The sequence below is a fragment of the Oncorhynchus tshawytscha genome, unplaced genomic scaffold (genome assembly GCF_018296145.1).
Source record: "Oncorhynchus tshawytscha isolate Ot180627B unplaced genomic scaffold, Otsh_v2.0 Un_contig_1639_pilon_pilon, whole genome shotgun sequence".
NCBI classification, from domain to species: domain Eukaryota; kingdom Metazoa; phylum Chordata; class Actinopteri; order Salmoniformes; family Salmonidae; genus Oncorhynchus; species Oncorhynchus tshawytscha.
Genome location: NW_024609675.1, coordinates 35667 through 61119, shown reverse-complemented (window position 1 = coordinate 61119; position 25453 = coordinate 35667). Strand labels below are relative to the sequence as shown.

Here is a 25453-nt window from a genome sequence, read left to right as displayed (position 1 = left end):
TCTATCTACATTATTCTCTCAATCTGTTGTTGTTGTTTCTCTAGATGCAGCTAAGAGTGAAAATGGACAGCGAACAAACCAGGGAGCCAGATGTTAACTCAAAAAGGACTTTTAGTTTTTCTGTGCTAGAAGAAAAAACATTGATTTATGAAAGCCTACATGGTTAAATAAATATAAAATATTATAATTAAGTAATGTTAAATCTATTACAATGGTCTCTAATGTGTGCTTGTTAGGTACTGGTATATAGTGTATGACATCTGTGTTTCTGTCAAATGGATAGATAGATAATTTGATAAAGATGAGGGTTTAAGCACCATTAAACTAGTCTACAAAATCTGGGAAATTGAGCTGTAGAAACGGATTAGAGTGTGTCCACTTTTGGTTATCTTACCCTAACAATGTAACCTTAAAACGCATATTGATTATCTCCGTCTGGGTACAACATTTGAAATAAAACTGCCCTTAAGGTCTGAAAATGTTATATTTTTCTTCCCAGTATGAGAGAAGTTGCGGGATTAATTGAATAAACTGTTTTCCATAAAGTTAGAGAGAATTAAGAGGGAATCTCGACGTAATTTATAATGTCGTACAAAGCTTAAGGTTTTCCATCAAATTAATTATCATTGCGTGATTAATGTGATGTAGTAAAGTCATTGAAAGACGTTGCAGAAGTAAACATAATCTACTTTTATTCAAAGGCACAAGATCTGTTTCCTAGTCATTAACTGTCCATTTTATTCTTTGATTGCTAATCTATTCATTTGGCATATGGAAATCATCGCTGGAGTAATGCTTGGTTTGATTGTTTAGGTAACACCAGTGAATTTGAGCAGGAAAGTTAATGTAGTCTAACATTATAGTATGTTTCCATTAGGTGGAACAATGTCAGGTCATTAAAGTTGATTGCAGGTTGAGTAGTTTGAGAGCCTGTTGGCAGAAGACTGAATGGGTATGAATGTTGAAAAGCAAGCTTGGGCCAAACTAGTAAACTAGTATGTTAAGTGGGGGAGTATCATAGATTTTAATTATAGTGTTGTTACCGCTATAGTCAAAACTATTTCATATGTTTTGGGAAATTAGCTGGGTTGAATTTGGTTATTTGAGTTACCTTTTTTATTTGTTTTTTAAAAGAAAGATTGGAATCAAGTATGATGCCTTGGTACTTAAAATCAGATACTACTGGGAGCTTTTCCCCTGATACATAGACATCTGTCTCAGGGGCATCAGTTGGTGTTTTTTTAACATGCAGACTGTGTTTTATTTTATTGAGATGTAAACATGAGCCTCTGAGCAATTTTGTCATCTGAACCATTATAATAGTGCGTTCTTGTGTAGATTGTTTGTTATTTGCATGAATTTATCACTGTATCATCTGCATACATTGGAACTTCAGACCCTGTACAGACCAAAGGAAGATCATTAATGGATGAGCTGAACAGTATTGACCTTTGGGGAATGAAAACTTTGTGGATATGAGTGGAAAAAAGTTTGTTTCGATTTTTACGCTGATAAGACAGCGCCAACTTTTGAAAGATTTTAGATTTGTTAAAAATCAGGATCGTCTTTACTAAATTTATATCAACAGGTTGAAATTATTAGATTGCTAATTAAAGGGGTTTGTTTATTTGTTTGTTTGTTTTAGGAGTTGATTTAACTTAATTAAACATTGAACTCTGATGTGTTTGAGGAGGATTCTTTCTTCCGGGACGGATGGAAGTTATCTAAATATGTAAGTTGAAGGAGCCATGGGAGAACACGTTTACATTTTTATTAAATGCCTGGGATTAAATGACTGATTTCTTACGCTGAGAAATGTACTACGTTTGCGACAGAGGAAAAAGTATTTAGATAGTAAGGATAATTGTATCTAAGGGTAACATGTTCAATTAAGCATACATATACATTGATGTTGATTAAAACTTATGATTCATGATGTGAGGTACAGTGGAGTTATCATTAGGTTTGGTTTATAGTTCATTTTTGAGTTTCTGAATCGATGTAGTGTAATAAATACTAACAAAGTGTTTTGTGTTTTTTCTGGGAAAATGGGTGTTTCATTGTCTCTCTTTGGAATGTTTCCAGGGACTATGCTCTTGGGGAGAGTGAGTGAGATTGAGGCCATAAACTACCACATTGAAAAGGGCCTGGAAGTTTTTGTTTTAGTGCAAATGTATCTTAAAGGGGAAACGCACCACATGGGATTTGAATGAGTTTTTATTTTCTGAGTTTTAATTACACACGTTAATTCTTTTGATAAAGGAATGTTCTGGGAACCTGGGATACAACATGTAGGAACTATTTGACTATTGTTTGCAATTTGTCTAATATAGTGAAAAACACTTCTTTGAAGGGTTTTGTATGACCTATGACCTCTATGATGACCTATGACATCTATGATGACCTTCCGTTGTGGCTTGATCACCCGCATTGGAAAGCCATTTGGATAATGAATTTAAGGTCATTTTTAATACTGCTTTCAAGATCATTTGTGTAATTGGTAAATATGTTTGAGTTTATAGTTCTTAGCCATATTTGTAATTTGGACCACTGTGAAGAAGGAGAGGGCATTGCTTTTAACTAAGGGTATGCTGCTTTAAGTCTATTTTCCTATGACCATAGGGGTTAAATCAGTTTTCTTTGTGGAGTTTTTTCAGTTTTGTGATTTTAATTTGATTAGGTTAGTTGAAATGTTGTTTTATATTTTTTTCCAGTTTTGTTTTATATTACTCTCATACGGAGAGATATGTGTAAAACATGGGGGAGGATCCAGTTTTGTTTTATATTACTCTCATACGGAGAGATATGTGTAAAACATGGGGGAGGATCCAGTTTTGTTTTATATTACTCTCATACGGAGAGATATGTGTAAAACATGGGGAGGATCCAGTTTTGTTTTATATTACACTCATACGGAGAGATATGTGTAAAACATGGGGAGGATCCAGTTTTGTTTTATATTACACTCATACGGAGAGATATGTGTAAAACATGGGGAGGATCCAGTTTTGTTTTATATTACTCTCATACGGAGAGATATGTGTAAAACATGGGGAGGAGGATCCAGTTTTGTTTTATATTACTCTCATACGGAGAGATATGTGTAAAACATGGGGGAGGATCCAGTTTTGTTTTATATTACTCTCATACGGATATGGGGGGAGGATCCAGTTTTGTTTTATATTACTCTCATACGGAGAGATGTGTGTAAAACATGGGGAGGATCCAGTTTTGTTTTATATTACACTCATACAGAGAGATATGTGTAAAACATGGGGGAGGATCCAGTTTTGTTTTATATTACTCTCATACGGAGAGATATGTGTAAAACATGGGGGAGGATCCAGTTTTGTTTTATATTACACTCATACAGAGAGATATGTGTAAAACATGGGGGAGGATCCAGTTTTGTTTTATATTACACTCATACAGAGAGATATGTGTAAAACATGGGGGAGGATCCAGTTTTGTTTTATATTACTCTCATACGGAGAGATATGTGTAAAACATGGGGGAGGATCCAGTTTTGTTTTATATTACTCTCATACGGAGAGATGTGTGTAAAACATGGGGGAGGATCCAGTTTTGTTTTATATTACTCTCATACGGAGAGATGTGTGTAAAACATGGGGGAGGATCCAGTTTTGTTTTATATTACTCTCATACGGAGAGATGTGTGTAAAACATGGGGGAGGATCCAGTTTTGTTTTATATTACTCTCATACGGAGAGATGTGTGTAAAACATGGGGGAGGATCCAGTTTTGTTTTATATTACTCTCATACGGAGAGATATGTGTAAAACATGGGGGAGGATCCAGTTTTGTTTTATATTACTCTCATACGGAGAGATGTGTGTAAAACATGGGGGAGGATCCAGTTTTGTTTTATATTACTCTCATACGGAGAGATGTGTGTAAAACATGGAGGAGGATCCAGTTTTTGAGGGTTTGAATTGAAGTTATACACCTTGAGTGATATGTGAAGGAGTGTCTTGTATTGTTGAGTGTATTGTATTGTTGTGTTTGTTTTGTTCTATTCCCGAGGGGTATAGGTCTAATTTCTTGATCCTTGGCTCTACGATGGAGTTGACAGTGAGATGGGGAGTATAAACCAATTTGAAAGAATAGTTTCAATAGAATGTTTTGATATTCTCTGTGAAAAATGTTTAGATATGTGTATTAAGAATAATTGGTAAAAGTAATAATTTATCATGTAGTTAATGAACTGAACTAAACTGTTGTTCTGATCTGTTCTTTCGAGGTTATCATGAAAAGTGACATTAGACGGTATCTTAATGCATGGAAGAGATAATTGGACCGAATGGTGTGTGTACCTCAAAACCCCCTGTAACTGGCTGAAGAAGAGTGACAAAGGCTTTGAAGAAGGCCTTCCAAACCACTTCTACCGAAAGAAAGAACCCAAGCCAGAAATTGGTGTACAGTATCAGATCTAAGCTATCAACTGCTTTTCTTTCATGTTTCTCTCATACTGTGAGAGTCCACTTGGAGTGATCATGGAGAGAGATCTGTTCTAATATTTTCTTATGATGCTGGTGTATTGGTTGACAAATGGACAAGACATGAGTGGTAAAGATGAGACATTGAAATTGGGACATTATCATGGGCCGTCCACTTTGAACTGTAAAGATATCTGAAGAAGAACGAAAGAGACGCCAGAAGAATGTCGTGGAAATTTCCTGTATTTACCAAATCATGAGAGCAAACCACACACAAGTCAGAGTTATCATAAAGTTCATCTTTAATTATATGAGCTCCATCACAACCCTGTGACTCTCAGATCAATTCAGTGTGTATAAATGAATTCTCTGAGAGTGCTTACACATTGCAACTGAGATCCTTTATAGCAAAGACACACATAGCCAGACAGCATTGGCTATAAATGATCGTTCAGCTTTGTCTCCTAAACTATGTTATTTTCTCGCTCTCAGGACCATAAAACAAAACCTATCAACAGACATGTATCAAATACATCCTCCTTGACAAGATCACAGAGACACAGTGACTGGCACACAGACATTGTGGAGACAAGAGATAATTGATTTAAAAGATAGGCATATATCAAATACACCCTCCTTACCCCATGTCAGAGAACAGAGAACTGCAACCGGCCCACAGTATTATACAAAAATAGACATTCTGATGAGAAGTAACTCACAAGCATATGATGAATATAAAACATCTTATCTATGTTACCCAACTATTCTGATTATTCCCCCACAAGAATCATACCCTGATTGGTCAACTGTGCCAATAAAATTGTTTATACTTTTGTGGTATCAGGTTGATTGAAGGGGTCTACACCATGTACATGTTAGTAATTTAGATTAAGAATGCATTGAGATACTGATCTGTATTATAATCATGATTTAAAAAGTTAATAGTAGAATTATGGGATAATTATACTGAATGAATGTAAATCTGCTAATATTGATGTGTGTTAAATTGAGGTTTTTACTTTGAGTGATAAGACCAATTTGAATCACTGATGAATGTCATTCTAAATTTTGGTTGGATAAATAGTTGGGTTGTTAATTATGATTTGGAATATGAATGATTTCCCTGACCTATTCTCTATTCCTGACTACATCTCTGAGCATGAGGACTTAGAGGGATGCCTGTCCTATATGTTGTGAGGAGGCCTGTGTTTAGATACTGGTTCTCATGTAACTTAGGGAGCATTTCTATGTTGTGTTTTTATTTTCATCAAATGGATTATTCTGTGTGATTAAACCTGTGCAAGTTTGTCTTATAGAATAAAGGTTGTAAACTTAGTTTCAGAAGGGAGAAGGCTTACATATAATCTAAGGTATTTGACATTGAGGGGATTTGATTTTTTTTACAGTTTCTTTTAAATATTGAGTATGTAATTAATATTCTGATTCTTTAGAAGGGACAATGTCCCTGAGAGGGGCATGTCGTGGCAGAATCAGAATTCTTTAGGTAACATTTATAAATAAGATGTTTTATTCATTTTATTGCATGCTTATGTGAGATATTTGTAATTAGAATGTCTTCTTTTGGATAATACTGTTTGCAGTTTGCAGTTATCCCTTTCCTGCTAGGGCTAAGTTACATTGGGCCCCAGAGAGGGGAAAGGTTAGTCTTATCTATGAATGTGTCTGTAAACTATTCCTAAACCATGTGAAGGGATGGTGTGATAAATGGGGAACCAGATAGGTGGCTCCACAATGTCTGTGTGCCAGTCACTGTCTCTCTGTGATCTTGTCCAGGAGGGGGTGTATTTGATATATGCTAGTGGATGAGGTTTTGTTTTTGGTCCTGAGTGGTACCAAGAGCGAGATAAGAACATAGTTTAGGAGACAAATCTGAACGATAATTTATAGCCAATGCTGTCTGGCTATGTGTGTCTTTGCTATAAAGGATCTCAGTTGCAATGTGTAAGCACTCTCAGAGAATTCATTTATACACACTGAATTGATCTGAGAGTCACAGGGTTGTGATGGAGCTCATATAATTAAAGATGAACTTTATGATAACTCTGACTTGTGTGTGGTTTGCTCTCATGATTTGGTAATACAGGAAATTTCCACTACAATGTACATATATCTTGTTCATTAATTCAGTAAATATACTGTAGTACTATTCAGAGTAAGAGTGGGATATATCAAAATCCCTGAGAAAAACACTACCCTTGTAACAAGAATGACTAAAAACATTGCATTCATGTAGGGAGATCTGATATCTCATTATGGTTTATTAGGATACAGTAATCAGCTTTTACTGTTAATTAAATCCACTGTCATGGCTCCCAGCTAGTAATACCAGTAGTGTCCCAAATCCATTTTTTGTACTCGCAGACATCCATGAAGTATGATGTTGCAGAACATGCATAGTTATTGTCATCAGAGACAATAACACCGTACAGCTGATCCTTATACACCACACCTCCTCCAGAGTCACCCTGTGTGTGTATAGAGGGTTGGGGGTTATTAAGGACATCGTTTGAATGTCAATCATATCTAAACGGCTACAAACATTTATTGACAGCATCTAGCTAGGTTATGTGTGGGATAAACAACAACAGGCTGAGCAGTTCTATGAAAAACAGCCCTTTGCAGGAGAGAGCAGCCTTGATAGCCATATCACGCCACTGCTGCATGGTTACTGCACAGCCCATCGCTGATTATCCCTATTATCTTCTAATCTAGGTTTTCTAAAGTTAGATAAGAGACACACCTATCTAAAATAATATGGTTCTAGTTACTACTGGGTTAGTGACAATAGCAGAACTCACTGAGCAGGTATCCACACCGGATTTTTGAGCACAGAATGTGTGTTCCCTCAAACAAGATGCGTCGCTGTAACGCTTAACATTTTGATCCGCACACTGCAGAGTAGATGATTTATCACTTACTGGGGAGGCAAAAAGGGGAAGTCAGATGGGGATTTATTTAATAGTCTCTCTACAGTATGACTGTTGAAAATTGCATGTCATTATACCATCTTAAGAAGTGGGATATTAATAAATAGACCAACTTCAGTCTCAGCACCAGACCATAGTATAAAATATTCTAATTAATCATACACTGCTTGGGAAAGGAATTCTTATCAACATTTAAAACTTCAGGACCTGGTTTCAAAAGGCTGGTAAATGAATACAATGATTGCCAATAGGATAATAATAATCAATCTCTCTATATTGTGCTCAATCAACCCTTTGAAATAAAGATGAAAACTATAGACAACATATCTGCAGTGTGTTCATCTCACCTTTCCTGAGAAAATGGTCAGCTGCAGTGGCAGCATAGCCTGCAATCTGAACTACCTCACCCATAGATGGTTTAGATGTCTTCCTAGAGCAGGTGAATAAAACAATTCAATCAGGCTTCCAGAACAGACGTTATTGAGGTGTTAACATTCAGAGCAACAACCAGAAGTGGTGTGGATTTTTTAAAATAAAAATGTTTGGGTTGTGAGTAGCCTAATATTCCTCTTAACAATCATTTCTAAAATGGGTTAGATTTTGGGGAGCATGATGGTGTCTTTCTTTGAAAACTCATTAACATGTATTGCTGTGTGAGAATACCCATCCCACCATCTCTTCATCTAATAGGACAGCACAATATTGTCAAAAGATTATCTTCTCATCACTTGACCAGCATAAAACTTCAACTCACCCCTGAACAGGCGTAGATGAACAGTCAGGAGGATTGGCAAAGGTTGTATCCTTTACCGTACTGTCAACAGGTAAGTGCAGTAGCATGATGTCATGGTCTATACCTTCCTTAAATATATGAATGTTCTGTTCTTCAACAAGGGTTACGACATTTAGGCCTGAAGGATGTGCACCTAGTCGTACATACAGTTTCCTGATAGACAACAAGAGATAGAAATATTGAAGCATATGAACAAATACTGTAAATCTGTCTGTCTCACTCTCTCTCTCTCTTTCTCTCTCTCACTCTCTCTCTCTTTCTCTCTCTTTCTCCCTCTCCTCTCTCTCTCCTTTCTCTTATTTTCTCTCTCTCTCTCTCTCTCTCTCTCTCTCTCTCTCTCTCTCATTTTCTCTCTCGCTCTCTCTCTCTCTTTCTCTCTCTCTCTCTCTCTCTCTCTCTTTCTCTCTCTCTCTCTCTCTCTCTCTCTCTCTCATTCTCTCTCTCCTCTCTCTCTCTCTCTCTTTCTCTCTCTCTCCTCTCTTATTTTCTCTCTCTCTCTTTCTCTCCCTCCTCTCTCTGTCTCTCTCTTTCTCTCTCTCCATCTCTCTCTCTCTCTCTCTCTCTCTCTCTCTCCTCGCTTCTCTTATTTTCTCTCTCTCTTTCTTTTATTTTCTCTCTGTCTCTCTCTCCTTCTCTTATTTTCTCTTTATCTCTCTCTTTCTCTCTCACTCTCTTCTCTCCCTCCTCTCTCTCCATGACTCACTCTCTCCTCACTTTCCATGTCTCTCTCTCTTCTTTTCTCTTCTCTCTCTCCTCTCTTATTTTCTCTCTCTTATCTCTTCTCTCTCTTTCTCTCTCCTCTCTCTGTCTCTCCTTCTCTCTCACTCTTTTCTCTTATGTTCTCTTTCTCTCTCTTTCTCTTCTCTCAATTCAATTCAATTCAAGGGCTTTATTGGCATGGGAAACATGTGTTAACATTGCCAAAGCAAGTGAGGTAGACAACATACAAAGTGAATATATAAAGTGAAAAACAACAAAAATTAACAGTAAACATTACACATACAGAAGTTTCAAAACATTAAAGACATTACAAATGTCATATTATATATATATACGTGTTTTAACAATGTACAAATGGTTAAAGGACACAAGATAAAATAAATAAGCATAAATATGGGTGTATTTACAATGGTGTTTGTTCTTCACTGGTTGCCCTTTTCTCGTGGCAACAGGTCACAAATCTTGCTGCTGTGATGGCACACTGTGGAATTTCACCCAGTAGATATGGGAGTTTTTCAAAATTGGATTTGTTTTCGAATTCTTTGTGGATCTGTGTAATCTGAGGGAAATATGTCTCTCTAATATGGTCATACATTGGGCAGGAGGTTAGGAAGTGCAGCTCAGTTTCCACCTCATTTTGTGGGCAGTGAGCACATAGCCTGTCTTCTCTTGAGAGCCATGTCTGCCTACGGCGGCCTTTCTCAATAGCAAGGCTATGCTCACTGAGTCTGTACATAGTCAAGGCTTTCCTTAAGTTTGGGTCAGTCACAGTGGTCAGGTGTGCCACTGTGTACTCTCTGTGTAGGGCCAAATAGCATTCTAGTTTGCTCTGTTTTTTGTTAATTCTTTCCAATGTGTCAAGTAATTATCTTTTTGTTTTCTCATGATTTGGTTGGGTCTAATTGTGCTGCTGTCCTGGGGCTCTGTAGTGTGTGTTTGTGTTTGTGAACAGAGCCCCAGGACCAGCTTGCTTAGGGGACTCTTCTCCAGGTTCATCTCTCTGTAGGTGATGGCTTTGTTATGGAAGGTTTGGGAATCGCTTCCTTTTAGGTGGTTGTAGAATTTAACAGCTCTTTTCTGGATTTTGATAATTAGTGGGTATCGGCCTAATTCTGATCTGCATGCATTATTTGGTGTTCTACGTTGTACACGGAGGATATTTTTGCAGAATTCTGCGTGCAGAGTCTCAATTTGGTGTTTGTCCCTCTCTCTATGACTCTCTCTCTCTCCTCTCTTTCCATGTCTCTTTCTCTCTCTCACTCTCTCTTCTCTCTCTCTCTCTCTTCATGGCTCTCTCTCCTCTCTTTCCATGTCTCTCTCTCTCCTCTCTCTCTTCTCTCTCTGACTTCTCTTCTCTCTGTCTCTCTCTCACAAACACACACACCCTAAACACACACATGGACATGATGATAGTAATATATATTATGAACTTGTATTCTCTTACCATCCACTCTGTATATTCTCGTCAGTAGGCACGCAATGGGCAGCAGTTAGAACCCACTGCTTACTGATCAGTGAACCACCACAAACAAACAAAGGGGCAGGTCTGCTTTTCCCAACAATAATGTCTTTATGGTATTCTATAACTGTATGGTACAACCTTTCAGTGGCACCACAGGTTTTCCCTCCAATGATCCTCTTCTGAATGTCGCCCAATGTAGCCTCTGCATGAGAGAGAAGAGATTACCAGAGAGTGAGAAAGTAAAATAGGCAGAATGTAATATATTAATTAGAAAGACAAATAAGGGAATAAAAGAAGCAAAGACATGTTTGTATCAAAATGAAAAAGGAAAGTAAAAGGTTCCATAAGGAGGACAGAAAGAGTAGTGAACAACAGAAACAGAAAGATGGAGAGTGAACAGAGACAAACAGTAGAGTAGAAGTTTACATTGCATAAACATACCTGCCAACATTAGGGAGAGCAGAAGTACACCACTCAGGATCATAATGGTCTTCAGTGTCTTCATGGTTTTCATGGTCGCTATACTTTCCAGAGGATACCTCTGTTTTTAAACATATTCTGGTCCCGTATCTCAAAATGTATCCACCAACCAGCATCCAACATGCTAATCAACTCAATTCCATTGGTTGTCTCTTGGCTGTAGCCAGTTTACATAGTAAAATAGATGGGTAGATTAAAACAGAGGGCAGTAGTTAAACTAGTGGTTAGAGAGGCATGGCTTCTTCTTCTTCTTCATTCCAAATCAGCCTATTGCTTCATATTTGCTTCCTGTCTCCTAGTTGTTACGTGAGGAACTGTCATGTGATGGACATTGTATTCATGCCACAGAGTATATTTGTCATTGCTATGGCCCTCAGACCTTAATAAACTTAACAGACCACTAGTACAAGAACATCGTTCTAGTTTGATGTGATAGTCAACTGATGTTTAATGAGATTCTCATGACGAAATACCGACTGAGTCTATCCTATTGTGATTAGGGCCTTGGTTTCTTTCTGACCATGTGACTTGACCAGGATCAGTTTATGCCAGTTATGACCAGTTAGGGAAGCAAAACTGGGCCCTGAAAATCCAGGGCCTGTGTGTATCAAGCGTCTCAGAGTAGGAGCGCTGATCCAGGAGCTGAATCCCCCACCCCCCGTCCATGTAGTCTAATTCCTTTTGATCTAAAAAGGTCAAACTGATTCTACTGTACATCAGCACTCCTACTCTGAATAGCACACAAACGGTCCCAGGTCTCCCTTGAGGAAGAGGCTATCTGACCTCAATGGGACTTCCTGGTTAGATAAAGGTTACATTTAAAAAGATGAACAAAATAACCAAAATAAAGCCTGAGCCTGTTTAATTTCCCCCCTGTGGATGAAAATAAAGCCTGAGCCTGTTTAATTTCCCCCCTGTGGATGAAAATAAAGCCTGAGCCTGTTTAATTTCCCCCCTGTGGATGAAAATAAAGCCTGAGCCTGTTTAATTTCCCCCCTGTGGATGAAAATAAAGCCTGTGCCTGTTTAATTTCCCCCTGTGGATGAAAATAAAGCCTGAGCCTGTTTAATTTCCCCCTGTGGATGAAAATAAAGCCTGAGCCTGTTTAATTTCCCCCTGTGGATGAAAATAAAGCCTGAGCCTGTTTAATTTCCCCCCTGTGGATGAAAATAAAGCCTGAGCCTGTTTAATTTCCCCCCTGTGGATGAAAATAAAGCCTGAGCCTGTTTAATTTCCCCCCTGTGGATGAAAATAAAGCCTGAGCCTGTTTAATTTCCCCCTGTGGATGAAAATAAAGACTTAATCAATGAAACATTTGTAACCTCAGTGAGACAAGTTCATTCACTGTACTTAGCAGTTAGTGCCTTGTCTGGCCCCTTTCTATGCAAATGATCTTTGAGGAATAGTGTTGTGCAGAAGACTCCTAAGATCACTAAATCTTTTCGACAGGAGAGGATTGGCATTATGTAGTAGAGAACCAAATGTACTATATGGAAAGACTTCAATCATTCAATCAAATGTATTTATTAAGCCCTTTTTACATTATCCTAAAACCCCAGAGAGCAGACAATGCAGATGTAGAAGAACGGTGCCTAGGAAAAACTCCCTAGAAAGGAATTAACCTAGGAAGAAACATAGAAACACACTATTTTCACATATGCTGATGTTGGAGTGCTGCATAGGAAGTTCAAACATTTAGAAAATGACCTTTAAGCGCATTGGCCAGTAACCAAACGGTTGCTGGTTCGAATCCACATGCCGACTAGGTGAAAAATCTGCTGGTGTGCCCTTTTGCAGGGCACTTAACCTTAATTGCTCCTGTAAGTTGATCTGGATAAGAGGGGTGGATTGGAACTGCACTATTGACTTTATCAAGGTTGTACGACAGGAGAATCATTTAGTTGCGCCAGGGGGTACTGAACAATATTTAGATTTAGTGGACACATGGAGAATGAAGGAATCACACCCACCACAAACCAGTACACTTGGTTGAAGTATGGAGTGGTTGGGCTGCATGAGGGAGAGGGAAATGGTGATTCTCTCTCTCTCTCTTATATATATATATATATATATATATATATATATATATATATATATATATATATCAAAATGGTGCCTCTCTGCTGCTCAGGGGTGGGGCAGGGGCTGGTGTGCGTGAGAGAGAGTAAGAAGCTTAAGCAGGAGGGAGGGAGGGAGGGAGGGAGGGCAGAACAGTACCGTTTCTCTCTCCCTAGAGCAGCCCAACCACCCCATACTGGTGTGTGGTGGGATACTTGGTTCTCCGAAATCAAAATGATTCTGAATATTGTTCAGTACCCCTGCCGACCCTAACTGAGGTTCCTGTCTTTACTAAAGTCAATAGTGCTGTTCAAATATATAAGACTTACACAACACTTATCCAGACATACTGTATGAACCTATTGCTGTATATGGCAAAACATGATTGGTCTTGGAATAGTTTGGTTGTTGATCTTGTCGTGGAAATTTCCTCTATTTACCAAATCATGGGAGCAAACCACACACAAGTCAGAGTTAGTTATCAAAGTCCATCTTTAATTATATGAGCTCTATCACAAACCTGTGACTCTCAGGAATTCAGTGTCTCTCAGTGAATTCTCTGACAGCCCCTTCCACATTTCAAACGAGGTCCTTTATAGCAAAGACACACACAGGATAAGACAGCATCGGCATAATTCATCGTTCAGCTTTGTCTCCTTTCTCAAACCCCAGAACCATAAACCAATCCTCCATATCAACAGGCATATATCAAATTGTCATTTAGATACAACCAATTCTAAATACAACCAATCCTGGACAAGGTCACAGAGACACACTGACTGGCACACAGACATTGTGGAGCAAAAGATATGTTTACACGTGATGACACTTTGACCTCTCCCCTCTCTGCGGCCCATGCAACTTAGTCTTGACATAGAACAGATAACTGCAACCCCGCCACAGTATTATACAAAAATACCATTCTGATGAGAAGTAACTTATAAACATATGATGAATATAAAACATCTTACCTATGTTACCAACTAATTCTGATTATGGCCACAACAATCTATGAGACACTTCAAACAGTTCTTCAGTACACGTTTTATTTAACTTGTCCTCACCTTTGCATATTCACATGGGCTGGTGCAATTACTAACGCAAACCAGAACCTGAAACTGTAGAGCAGAGGTGTCAAACTCAATTCTGGGAGAGCCACGTGTCTCCTGGTTTTTGTTATTTCCTTCCCATGTGTTTCCTAGACAACAAGGTGATGGGTGTTCCTGACTAATCAATGACCTTGATCAATCTAGTACAAGGGAGAAGTGAAAACCCTTGAGGACTGGAGTTTGAAGCGAGCTGTAGTGGTACCAGTCAGGTGAAAGATGTCTGTTCAGTCATAGTATGGCACATGGACTTCAAATTAGGATGAAAACTTTGGTTTTTGCCATTGAAAATGAAGAAAACTCTTCCAAATATTGTTAAAGTTCCAATATAGATGTTGTTACAAATTACATGCTGGTGACTCTTATCAGCACCTCACAACCCATTCAGCCTTCTAAGAGTCACATAGAACAAACATTGACCAAACTGTACCCCAATAGGCTTATAAGTGTTTCACAGGGGCGCTGTACAATGACGACCCTGGCCGTGACCCTACTCCCTGCGGATGTCTCAGGGGGAGTTGGGATATCGTGACCCTGGTCGTGACCCCACTCCCTGTGGGTGCCTCAGGGGGAGTTGGGATATGGTGACCCTGGTCGTGACCCCACTCCCTGTGGGTGTCTCAGGGGGAGTTGGGATATGGTGACCCTGGTCGTGACCCCGCTCCCTGCGGGTGTCTCAGGGGAGTTGGGATATGGTGACCCTGGTCGTGACCCCACTCCCTGTGGGTGTCTCAGGGGAGTTGGGATATGGTGACCCTGGTCGGGGGAGTGACCCTGGTCGTGACCCCACTCCCTGTCGGGTGTCTCAGGGGAGTTGGGATATGGATGACCCTGGTGACCCTGGGGTCGGGGAGTGGGACCCTGGTCGTGACCCCACTCCCTGTGGGTGTCTCAGGGGAGTTGGGATATGGTGACCCTGGTCTCAGGGGAGTTGGGATATGGTGACCCTCCCTCCCTGCGGGTGTCTCAGGGGAGTTGGGATATGGTGACCCTGGTCGTGACCCCACTCCCTGCGGGTGTCTCAGGGGAGTTGGGATATGGTGACCCTGGTCGTGACCCCACTCCCTGCGGGTGTCTCAGGGGGAGTTGGGATATGGTGACCCTGGTCGTGACCCCACTCCCTGTGGGTGTCTCAGGGGGAGTTGGGATATGGTGACCCTGGTCGTGACCCCACTCCCTGCGGGTGTCTCAGGGGGAGTTGGGATATGGTGACCCTGGTCGTGACCCCACTCCCTGTGGGTGTCTCAGGGGGAGTTGGGATATGGTGACCCTGGTCGTGACCCCACTCCCTGCGGGTGTCTCAGGGGGAGTTGGGATATGCAAAGAAACACATTTCCAATACACAGGACAAATATAAGCACCCCCCCGCCCCCCCGATTTATATCTGGTTATATTTGACGTATTTGAGAGAGAGTGTGTGAAACCATAAAAGAGATGGAAGGGGGGGCTGAGAAAAAAGGAGGGATGAAAAGAAATAGGAACGAGAAATAAAGAGAGAGATAAATAGAGTGATAGAGAAATGAGAGAGAGAGTGGCTCACTTCACTCCCCGTCCTCCAGTGACCCCACGACTGGAGCCTGAGTGTCTAGGGGTGCATAAACCTGTGTGAACAGATGTGAGTTGATGTTGTTATGGTAATCAATGTGTGCTTTAATGTTACTGTTGGTTGTAGTTACTGTTGTGATATGTGATCCATGTTCGGGTAGCATATTTAGTCCCATTATACAGTCCTATCCCAATGTTTTTGCTCCAGTTGTCTTGTATTGATATCCATTCATTCTCATGTTATGCTCATTGTGTACAGCCTACCTATTCATCTCCTGTATTACAGAACCACATCCATTCCCTGTCTGTTGTGCACGTCCATGGCAATAAAGTGTCCTTGTGTCTAACTCTGTCAGGCTGCCTCATTCCCCTCTGACCAGGGGAGGTGCTAGTGAGTCACAGACCAGCCCGGACTGGATTGAGAGTTTCCTTCACAGATTATAAATGAAGGTAACATGTTTGTATTCTAAACTTGCACTGTGACTTTGTGTTTGTCCTACTGTATGTGTGTTCATAATGCACTTACTGTCCACAGTCAGACATCATGGACGGTGAGAAGGGATAAACTATTGGTTCTGGAATTGTTTGGTTGTTCTATGAGGCTCTTGCACACGTATTCTGAAAATAAAATGTTTAGACCAGCACCCGGGGGTGAAAGCACTGCTACACCTGCACTAAGATCTGTGCCATGGCTCAGCACCTGCACCCCCTTCCACCACACCCCTCTCTTCCATATATAACACATTTCAATGTTTCCTGTTTCACATATTCCTCCCGTAACCCATAAGTAGCTAAACCAATAGAAAAGCCCACAGAGCTCAGCTGAAATTCCAGGAGAGACCTAAAACCTGCACCCCTAAAAGCTGCACCCCAATAATTATTTCTCATTTCTTCCGAAGTGGGCACTTGTTCGCTTCACTTTGTGGATTTGAAAGGAAATGACCGGTAAACTCCCTCTGGCCAAAATGCTTTTAAATTTGTGTCATGACGTGACGTAACGCACCTCCGTGTTGTCTCCGTACTGCTGTACTGTTTGTTGCTACTTGACTAACTGCCAGAATTGTTCACTTTTGACTCTAAATAGCTAGTTAATCAAACTCAGTACTTAACAGGTTTTCCATGGTCTTAGTTTTGTCCTCACATTACTTTTAATTCAACTTTTTCTGGACGTAGATCTGCTGGCCCTCCTTTGAAGGCGTGCTTGCAAAATGTGCATACGAGAGAGAAAATCCAGAAAAGAGCTATTAAATTCTACAACCACCTAAAAGGAAGTGATTCCCAAACCTTCCATAACAAAGCCACCATCTACAGAGAGATGAACCTGGAGATGAGTCCCCTAAGCAAGCTGGTCCTGGGGCTCTGTTCATAAACACAAACACACAGAGTCCCAGGACAGCAGCACAATTAGACCCAAGCAAATCATGAGAAAACAAAAAGAAAACTACTTGACACATTGGAAAGAATTAACAAAAAAAAAAGAGCAAACTTCTAACAGTTCTCTTCTTCCTCTTTCTCTGAAGAAGAGGTGTAGCATGGATCGGACCAAGACGCAGCGTAGTTATAATTCATGGTTCTTTTTAATAACAAAACTATACATGAAATAGACTCCAAAACAAGAAACATTCGGCACAACTATTCCCCAGAGAGATCATTTGCATACAAACAGCCAGACAAAAAGCCAAGAAGGCTAAATCAAATCAAATTTTATTTGTCACATACACATGGTTAGCAGATGTTAATGCGAGTGTAGCGAAATGCTTGTGCTTCTAGTTCCGACAATGCAGTAATAACCAACAAGTAATCTAACCTAACAATTCCAAAACTACTACCTTATACATAGTGTAAGGGGATAAAGAATATGTACATAAGGATATATGAATGAGTGACGGTACAGAGCAGCATAGGCAAGATACAGTAGATGGTATCGAGTACAGTATATACATATGAGATGAGTATGTAAACAAAGTGGCATAGTTAAAGTGGCTAGTGATACATGTATTACATAAGGATGCAGTCGATGATATAGAGTACAGTATCTACGTATGCATATGAGATGAATAATGTAGGGTAAGTAACATTATATAAGGTAGCATTGTTTAAAGTGGCTAGTGATATATTTACATCATTTCCCATCGATTCCCATTATTAAAGTGGCTGGAGTTGAGTCAGTGTCAGTGTCAGTGTGTTGGCAGCAGCCACTCAATGTTAGTGGTGGCTGTTTAACAGTCTGATGGCCTTGAGATAGAAGCTGTTTTTCAGTCTCTCGGTCCCAGCTTTGATGCACCTGTACTGACCTCGCCTTCTGGATGACAGCGGGGTGAACAGGCAGTGGCTCGGGTGGTTGATGTCCTTGATGATCTTTATGGCCTTCCTGTAACATCGGGTGGTGTAGGTGTCCTGGAGGGCAGGTAGTTTGCCCCCAGTGATGCGTTGTGCAGACCTCACTAGCCTCTGGAGAGCCTTACGGTTGAGGGCGGAGCAGTTGCCGTACCAGGCGGTGATACAGCCCTCCAGGATGCTCTCGATTGTGCATCTGTAGAAGTTTGTGAGTGCTTTTGGTGACAAGCCGAATTTCTTCAGCCTCCTGAGGTTGAAGAGGCGCTGCTGCGCCTTCTTCACGATGCTGTCTGTGTGAGTGGACCAATTAAGTTTGTCTGTGATGTGTATGCCGAGGAACGTAAAACTTGCTACCCTCTCCACTACTGTTCCATCGATGTGGATAGGGGGGTGTTCCCTCTGCTGTTTCCTGAAGTCCACAATCATCTCCTTAGTTTTGTTGATGTTGAGTGTGAGGTTATTTTCCTGACACCACACTCAGAGGGCCCTCACCTCCTCCCTGTAGGCCGTCTCGTCGTTGTTGGCAATCAAGCCTACCACTGTTGTGTCATCCACAAACTTGATGATTGAGTTGGAGGCGTGCGTGGCAACGCAGTCGTGGGTGAACAGGGAGTACAGGAGAGGGCTCAGAACGCACCCTTGTGGGGCCCCAGTGTTGAGGATCAGCGGGGTGGAGATGTTGTTGCCTACCCTCACCACCTGGGGGCGGCCCGTCAGGAAGTCCAGTACCCAGTTGCACAGGGCGGGGTCGAGACCCAGGATCTCGAGCTTGATGACGAGCTTGGAGGGCACTATGGTGTTGAATGCCGAGCTGTAGTCGATGAACAGCATTCTCACATAGGTATTCCTCTTGTCCAGATGGGTTAGGGCAATGTGCAGTGTGGTTGAGATTGCATCATCTGTGGACCTATTTGGGCGGTAAGCAAATTGGAGTGGGTCTAGGGTGTCAGGTAGGGTGGAGGTGATATGGTCCTTGACTAGTCTCTCAAAGCACTTCATGATGACGGAAGTGAGTGCTACGGGGCGGTAGTCGTTTAGCTCAGTTACCTTAGCTTTCTTGGGAACAGGAACAGGAACAATGGTGGCCCTCTTGAAGCATGTGGGAACAGCAGACTGGTATAGGGATTGATTGAATATGTCCGTAAACACACCGGCCAGCTGGTCTGCGCATGCTCTGAGGGCGCGGCTGGGGATGCTGTCTGGGCCTGCAGCCTTGCGAGGGTTAACACGTTTAAATGTCTTACTCACCTCGGCTGCAGTGAAGGAGAGTCCGCATGTTTTCGTTGCAGGCCGTGTCAGTGGCACTGTATTGTCCTCAAAGCGGGCAAAAAGTTATTTAGTCTGCCTGGGAGCAAGACATCCTGGTCCGTGACTGGGCTGGATTTCTTCTTGTAGTCCGTGATTGACTGTAGACCCTGCCACATGCCTCTTGTGTCTGAGCCGTTGAATTGAGATTCTACTTTGTCTCTGTATTGACGCTTAGCTTTGTTTGATAGCCTTGCGGAGGGAACAGCTGCACTGTTTGTATTCGGTCATGTTACCAGTCACCTTGCCCTGATTAATAGCAGTGGTTTGCGCTTTCAGTTTCACGCGAATGCTGCCATCAATCCACGGTTTCTGGTTAGGGAATGTTTTAATCGTTGCTATGGGAACGACATCTTCAACGCACGTTCTAATGAACTCGCACACCGAATCAGCGTATTCGTCAATATTGTTATCTGACTGTAATCTGTAATACGAAACATATCCCAGTCCACGTGATGGAAGCAGTCTTGGAGTGTGGAGTCAGCTTGGTCGGACCATCGTTGGACAGACCTCAGCATGGGAGCCTCTTGTTTTAGTTTCTGTCTGTAGGCAGGGATCAACAAAATGGAGTCGTGGTCAGCTTTTCCGAAAGGGGGGCGGGGCAGGGCCTTATATGTGTCGCGGAAGTTAGAGTAACAATGATCCAAGGTTTTTCCACCCCTGGTTGCGCAATCGATATGCTGATCAAATTTAGGGAGTCTTGTTTTCAGATTAGCCTTGTTAAAATCCCCAGCTACAATGAATGCAGCCTCCGGATAAATGGATTCCAGTTTGCAAAGAGTCAAATAAAGTTCGTTCAGAGCCATCGATGTGTCTGCTTGGGGGGGGATATATATACGGCTGTGATTGTAATCGAAGAGAATTCTCTTGGTAGATATTGCGGTCTACATTTGATTGTGAGGAATTCTAAATCAGGTGAACAGAAGGATTTGAGTTCCTGTATGTTTCTTTCATCACACCATGTCTGGTTAGCCATAAGGCATACGCCCCCGCCCCTCTTCTTACCAGAAAGATGTTTGTTTCTGTTGGCGCGATGCGTGGAGAAACCCGCTGGCTGCACCGCCTCCGATAGCGTCTCTCCAGTGAGCCATGTTTCCGTGAAGCAAAGAACGTTACAGTCTCTGATGTCCCTCTGGAATGCTACACTTGCTCGGATTTCATCAACCTTGTTGTCAAGAGACTGGACATTGGCGAGAAGAATGCTAGGGAGTGGTGCACGATGTGCCCGTCTCCGGAGTCTGACCAGAAGACCGCCTCGTTTCCCTCTTTTTCTGAGTCGTTTTTTTGGGTCGCTGCATGGGATCCATTCCGTTGTCCTGTTTGAAAGGCAGAACACAGGATCTGCGTCGCGAAAAACATATTCTTGGTCGTACTGATGGTGAGTTGACGCTGATCTTATATTCAGTAGACTCATGAAATAGACTCCAAAACAAGAAACATGAAAAACCCGAAACAGTCCCGTGTGGTACAAACACTGACACAGGAGACAACCACCCACAAAACCCAACACAAAAAAGGCTACCTAAATATGGTTCCCAATCAGAGACAATGACTAACACCTGCCTCTGATTGAGAACCATATCAGGCCAAACACAGAAATAGACAAACCAGACACACAACATAGAATGCCCACCCAGCTCACGTCCTGACCAACACTAAAACAAGGAAAACACACAAGAACGATGGTCTGAACGTGACAAAACTAGATTGCTATTTGGCCCTAAACAGAAAGTACACAGTGGCAGAATCCCTGACCACTGTGACTGACCCAAACTTAAGGAAAGGTTTGACTATGTACAGACTTAGTGAGCATAGCCTTGCTATTGTGAAAGGACGCTGTAGGCAGACCTGGCTCTCAAGAGAAGACTGGCTATGTGCACACTGCCCACAAAATGAGGTGTAAACTGAGCTGCACTTCCTAACCTCCTGCCAAATGTATGACCATATTTCACTCAGATTACACAGATGCACAAAGAATTCAAAAACAAACCCAATTTTTATAAACTCCTATATCTATTGGGTGAAATACCACAGTGTGCAATCACAGCAGCAACATTTGTGACCTGTTGCCTCAAGAAAAGGGCAACCAATGAAGAACAAACACAAATATAAATATTTATTTATGTTTATTTATTTTCCCTTTTGTATGTTAACTATTTGCACATAATATGACATTTGTAATGTCTTCATACTTTTGGAACTTTGTGAGTGTAGTGTTTACTTTTTATTGCTTATTTCACTTTTGTTTATTATCTAGTTCACTTGTTTCCCATGCAAATAAAGCCCTTAAATTGAAATTGTGAAAAAGAGAGACAGAGAGAAATACAATTTTAAATGTAAACAACTTTCACATTTGAAAATCTAATTTGCATTTTTACATGTGAAACACTTTCAAATGTTGTCTTATGTAGTTTCATGGTATCACATGTTGCTTTTACATGTTGTCACTTGTTATCACATTAACTAAACATAAGATCACATGTGAAATTCATGAACAGAACAGGTATCCACTCCAGCACGATGAGCCGAGATTTTGAGGGATATTCTGGCCATAAAGCTGGTTCTTGCTATATTTCACAACATCGAGCTCTGCACACTGCAGTGGGCGGGGAATCCTCCACCACTGGAAAGACAATAAGAGGAAGTCAGATGGGATCTTCTACTATGACCCATTCTCATGCAGGGTGTATCTGCAATGTGTTGATCTCACCTTTGTTGTTATTAGCGTCAGTTGCGGTCAGGTGCGGTCAGGTGCGGTGGCAGCCTGGAATCTGAACTACCCAACTCTGGTTTAGACGTCTTACCAGGAGCAAAACAGCTGAAGCGTTAAAACAGTTGGAAAACAAGTTGCATTAGTAGTATATAGTGGGAAGAGATATAAGAAACTCTAAACAACTAACGGACATGTGCAGTAGCTAAACTACAGTAGCTGCAGATATTATGTAACGTGGGAAAGTTAGACAGTAAACTGAATGAATTTGGGTACATTTCAGTCATTGAGCAGATACTGTCTAGAGCAAATTTAAATCAGTGCATTCAACTGTAAGGTAGCAAATAAATACAACTATCACAATCATTGCTCTGCTATCTACTAAGTCAGTTCTAGTAGAAAAAGGCGTGTGTGTACAGCAGGTTTGGTGTCAATTCCATTTCAATTGCAGTCAATTCAGGAAGTACAATGAAAATCCAAGTCCAATTCTCTTCCAATGTTTTTCAATTAGGAAAATTTGAAATTGTAATTTGGTTTACTTTCTGAATTGACTGGAATTGAAATGGAATTGATCCCAACACAAGTGTATAGTAAGAAAGACAACCATCAAGTGTGGTAATTCACATCAACTCCTCAGTGTTATACTGTATGGGTGGGATAGTTTCAGGCTTCCTGTCCTTGGAGAATTGGTTCTAAGTTGTCAAACACATCTTCTCGACTGTTTGCTCTTCCTCTGCCAGCAAAACAACAGAAATGCAACAAAAACCTAACAACCTCATCATTAACTTACCCACCAGCATCACAGATGATGGATTGGCTGAATCACAGTCTCAGGTTGTGAGAACTTCAGTAGTATGATGTCATGCTGGACTGGATAGGCTTGTTAATCAGTCTCTACAATATGCAAGATATGCACTGGATGAGCTCTCACTTGGCCTGCATCTAGAACAGGATGTTCCCGGGGCGACAGGTAGCCTAATGGTTTGAGTGTTTGGCCAGTAACTGAAAGGTTGCTGGATCAAATCCCTGAGCTGGCAATGTAGAAATCTGTCTTTCTGCCCTTGAACAAGGCAGTTAACCCGCTGACATTGTAAAGAAGAATTTGTTCTTAACTGACTTGCCAGGTTAAACAATAATGTTCATCTAGTTGTATAAACACATGAGACCTGACAGAGCGCAGGAGATCTGAAAACACATTTAGAAGATGATAGTTAGTAACATGAACAAATACGATCTCTTTCAAACACACCACATTCATCTAGATGGCAGTAAGTTATATTATGAACAGTTCTGCTCTCACCATACATTATTTTGTGTCAAATGGATCCATGGAAGGTAAGAATAAAACTGGACACAAAATTGGTAAGGGGTGTCTTTGTTCTGAAAGACAAAGAGCTAAGTTTGCATTCAACTAGCATGACCATGTAACCTACTGATAGTTCATAGCATGACTGACAGTCTGTCTTGCGTGCCACAGTCTTTATATATCTGAAGTATTCTTAGTTTCTACCTCCTTATCTTCCCTCTAACTTCGCTTCTTCTTCTACAGTATCTTACTCTGGTATGCATTAGTCAGTGAGCCAAGCAGCCCATGGAAATATTCAATGGGCTATCTCTGTAAGAGCAACCTTGTGGGACTGCTTCATTTGAATCACCCATCGTGGTTTGTTGGAAGAGCACTATGCCACCATGGGCCGGGATCATTACAAGCACTCACTGTCACAAACAGATATTGGGGACGCACACAGTTATGTGTTTTAGCCGCTGTATTATAGGGATGTTATGGGAGGAGTAAAGAGGGGGGTGATGTGAAGGGGGAACGGGGGTGATGTGAACGGGGGTGATGTGAAGGGGGTGATGTGAAGGGGGTGATGTGAAGGGGGTGATGTGAAGGGGGTGATGTGAAGGGGGTGATGTGAAGGGGGTGATGTGCAGGGGGTGATGTGAAGGGGGTGATGTGAAGGGGGGTGATGTGAAGGGGGGTGATGCGAAACTATGTTGATGAAGATGATGATGAGATGCTTCTTCCATTTGCTGTGAGGTAAACAGACATAAACTCCATGCAAGTATCATGTTTAAAGGTAAGACTCAGGTGGAGACAGTTTCAAAGTAACAAAAGTTTCTTAAATCGAACACTGGCAAGCAAAGTTATAGAACGGCAGGCAGGCTCAGGGTCAGGTCAGGTCAGGCAGAGGTCGGTAATCCAGAGTAGTGGGGTAAGGGTACAGGACGGCAGACAGGCTCAGGGTCAGGTCAGGCAGAGGTCGGTAATCCAGAGTAGTGGGGTAAGGGTACAGGACGGCAGACAGGCTCAGGGTCAGGTCAGGCAGAGGTCGGTAATCCAGAGTAGTGGGGTAAGGGTACAGGACGGCAGACAGGCTCAGGGTCAGGTCAGGCAGAGGTCGGTAATCCAGAGTAGTGGGGTAAGGGTACAGGACGGCAGACAGGCTCAGGGTCAGGTCAGGTCAGGCAGAGGTCGGTAATCCAGAGTAGTGGGGTAAGGGTACAGGACGGCAGACAGGCTCAGGGTCAGGTCAGGCAGAGGTCGGTAATCCAGAGTAGTGGGGTAAGGGTACAGGACGGCAGACAGGCTCAGGGTCAGGTCAGGTCAGGCAGAGGTCGGTAATCCAGAGTAGTGGGGTAAGGGTAAAGGACGGCAAGCAGGCTCAGGGTCAGGTCAGGCAGAGGTCGGTAATCCAGAGTAGTGGGGTAAGGGTACAGGACGGCAGACAGGCTCAGGGTCAGGTCAGGCAGAGGTCGGTAATCCAGAGTAGTGGGGTAAGGGTACAGGAGGCAGACAGGGTCAGGCAGAGGTCGGTAATCCAGAGTAGTGGGGTAAGGGTACAGGACGGCAGACAGGCTCAGGGTCAGGTCAGGCAGAGGTCGGTAATCCAGAGTAGTGGGGTAAGGGTACAGGACGGCAGACAGGCTCAGGGTCAGGGTCAGGTCAGGCAGAGGTCGGTAATCCAGAGTAGTGGGGTAAGGGTACAGGACGGCAGGGGTCAGGCAGAGGTCAGGCTCAGGGTCAGGTCAGGCAGAGGTCGGTAATCCAGAGTAGTGGGGTAAGGGTACAGGACGGCAGACAGGCTCAGGGTCAGGTCAGGCAGAGGTCGGTAATCCAGAGTAGTGGGGTAAGGGTACAGGACGGCAGACAGGCTCAGGGTCAGGTCAGGCAGAGGTCGGTAATCCAGAGTAGTGGGGTAAGGGTACAGGACGGCAGACAGGCTCAGGGTCAGGTCAGGCAGAGGGTCGGTAATCCAGAGTAGTGGGGTAAGGGTACAGGACGGCAGACAGGCTCAGGGTCAGGTCAGGCAGAGGTCGGTAATCCAGAGTAGTGGGGTAAGGGTACAGGACGGCAGACAGGCTCAGGGTCAGGTCAGGCAGAGGTCGGTAATCCAGAGTAGTGGGGTAAGGGTACAGGACGGCAGACAGGCTCAGGGTCAGGTCAGGCAGAGGTCGGTAATCCAGAGTAGTGGGGTAAGGGTACAGGACGGCAGACAGGCTCAGGGTCAGGTCAGGCAGAGGTCGGTAA

The 25453-nt window shown here is 42.2% G+C and overlaps 2 protein-coding genes across 2 annotated transcripts in view; one reads left to right on the top strand and one right to left on the bottom strand.

Annotated features, from left to right (window-relative positions):
• Positions 1-2027, top strand: part of LOC112240485 (ras-related C3 botulinum toxin substrate 2) — a 34103-nt gene extending 32076 nt beyond the window's left edge. Inside the window, exon 7 of the mRNA XM_042316861.1 lies at positions 45-2027. The gene's annotated coding sequence lies outside the window, so the exon portion shown is untranslated. The remainder of the gene's footprint in view (positions 1-44) is intronic.
• Positions 2028-6744: 4717 nt separating this feature from the next.
• On the bottom strand, positions 6745-11185 carry LOC112241454 (trypsin-3-like). Its single transcript, XM_042316865.1, has 6 exons — positions 10822-11185; positions 10363-10582; positions 8160-8351; positions 7753-7835; positions 7277-7395; positions 6745-6943 (listed from the first exon to the last, which is right to left on the bottom strand). Exons 1-6 carry the CDS (start codon positions 10892-10894, stop codon positions 6782-6784), a joined length of 849 nt encoding a protein of 282 aa, XP_042172799.1. The 5' UTR covers positions 10895-11185; the 3' UTR covers positions 6745-6781.
• Positions 11186-25453: the final 14268 nt, after the last annotated feature.